Genomic DNA, 1,805 nt, shown 5'->3' with positions numbered 1-1,805 from the left:
TTTAAACAACCCAAGCTACCCCATCTTAAACCATAGTAATAGGTACGATTCTCTTAATAACTTGCCCATCGGCGGGCTACCACCTGATGTCCAAGCGTGATATGTGCCATAGATCAAGGCTGTTTAACCTCTCGGTCGAGAAGTTAAATCGACGTGGGAAGTCCAGCTGAATGATGACGTACGCGGCTTCGTCGCAAAGGTGGTTCGAAACGAGCGGTCGGATACGTACTCTTTTTCTGTACCGTATTCTTTCACTTAGCAATATAATTCAAACAAGTGGGCATTCACCTATTTAAAGATGTCTGATTTCTTATCGTTTCGGGGTTTCTTGGGTTATCCCCACAAGGGGGGGGGGTAAGTGTAGAGTTTTTAACACTACAATTCATACTAATTGTTTGAAGTTCTATTGTGATTTTGAGAAAATTCGTGGAAGGTTTAGAGGTTTTAATACCACACACTAGATGGGACATGGACAATTTTGAAAATTTGGTCACAACGTTATTTTTACCTCAAGGGGATAGAATAGATTCTTTCCGCAATTTAAACTAAATTTATCAATATGGTCGCGGGAAGATTTCCGTTGTATTCCGAATGGCCCACGGAGGAATATAACTCAGAGGAAGTGAATACTCCAAATTTCATCGGCATTAGCGATGATGACGATGATGATGATGTCGTGGTTGAAAATGAAGACAATGAGTCTGAAGCAGACTCCATATTAACACCCTATGACTTTTGAGGTAACTTTTATAATCCTTGTTATCTAAATTAGCATTAACACTAGACATTATTTAAATGCAATTAGGGTGGAGCTAGTAGACTATCAAAACTACAATGCGTTCATTAATTCTTACGTTATGAACTGTGACGGGTTCAAGTAAATATATCGCTGTCATATATATTTATGGAGTTAGGTTTTAGATTGCTAATTATTGTGTATTTTAGAATAATTAATTTAATCCGTCAACTTCTGTTTCCGAGCGTTGGGGTGGAAGGAGTTCCTCATTTTTTAATGTCCCTCGAGGACATTGTAGCGGGGCAAATACACCCTCGGTACGTTAAATTGCTAAATTATATAGTTAGTGTTATCGAGATTATTTATATGTTATTTCTATTCAGCCCTGGAAGAAACGAGGATGGGGTTTATTCTCCTACTGGAACGTACTTTGTTCCGAACTGCGACGGGTACAGGTATATTAACATATCCCATAGTTTTCACTAACAATTTAATTAGACTTATATTTCCAATAACTTTAAATTAACTTCTATTATCTTTAGCATCCAGACTGCAGTGTATTCGTACTGTTTACGTAGACGCGATTCTCGGGAGTTAAACTCCACTTATGGAGAGGGAATGAATCAGGTGGCAGACCTGGAGACTAACATAATTAAAGAAATTAGTGGTTTAATAACAAATAATGTAATTGAAAATTTAGAGGTAGCTTACATCAACCATTAATTATGAAAAAAAGTAGGAAAAATAAAAGTAAATTAATTAAAAGTTACAATTTGAATTTCATTTTTATTCGTCTCCTAAATTTTTATAAAAATTTATTTCTTAATTCATAATTCAACCAATCTTCGTACGGTATTGCATGTACTATGGTACCATTTTTCCCCAGTCGGGATTTTTGGGGATTCTTTATTTTCCCCCAACGTCATCTGGAGTTTCATACCCCCTTAACCATTTGATTAATACGGGAGAAATTAATGGTTCAAATTTTAATCTAATTAACATATTAAAATACTGTTTATTCCTTAATTCATAATTCACCCTATCTTCATACTCCAATGTATGCACTTCT

The 1,805-nt window shown here is 35.7% G+C and overlaps 1 protein-coding gene across 1 annotated transcript; it reads left to right on the top strand.

Annotated features, from left to right (window-relative positions):
* The first annotated feature begins 479 nt into the window (after nucleotides 1-479).
* Nucleotides 480-1,546, top strand: LOC149668136 (uncharacterized). The gene is made up of 4 exons (XM_089841297.1): nucleotides 480-877; nucleotides 946-1,053; nucleotides 1,120-1,191; nucleotides 1,279-1,546. The coding sequence occupies exons 1-4, from the start codon at nucleotides 858-860 to the stop codon at nucleotides 1,457-1,459; spliced, it is 381 nt and encodes a 126-aa protein (XP_089697423.1). The 5' UTR covers nucleotides 480-857; the 3' UTR covers nucleotides 1,460-1,546.
* The last annotated feature ends 259 nt before the right edge of the window (nucleotides 1,547-1,805 follow it).

This window comes from Phalangium opilio, unplaced genomic scaffold (assembly GCF_054372755.1).
Source record: "Phalangium opilio isolate 3A_F unplaced genomic scaffold, DU_Popi_V2 ptg000056l_1, whole genome shotgun sequence".
Lineage (NCBI taxonomy): Eukaryota > Metazoa > Arthropoda > Arachnida > Opiliones > Phalangiidae > Phalangium > Phalangium opilio.
The sequence above is the reverse complement of the archived record's forward strand: the minus strand, read 5'-3'. Positions and strand labels throughout refer to the sequence as shown.

Bases quoted from the DNA above. Each gene is read 5' to 3' on its own strand.
- LOC149668136 (XM_089841297.1), top strand. From the start codon at position 858: ATGAACTGTGACGGGTTCAA. The intron at 878-945 runs GTAAATATATCG...TGTGTATTTTAG, and splicing joins ATGAACTGTGACGGGTTCAA to AATAATTAATTTAATCCGTC. The intron at 1,054-1,119 runs GTACGTTAAATT...ATTTCTATTCAG, and splicing joins GCGGGGCAAATACACCCTCG to CCCTGGAAGAAACGAGGATG.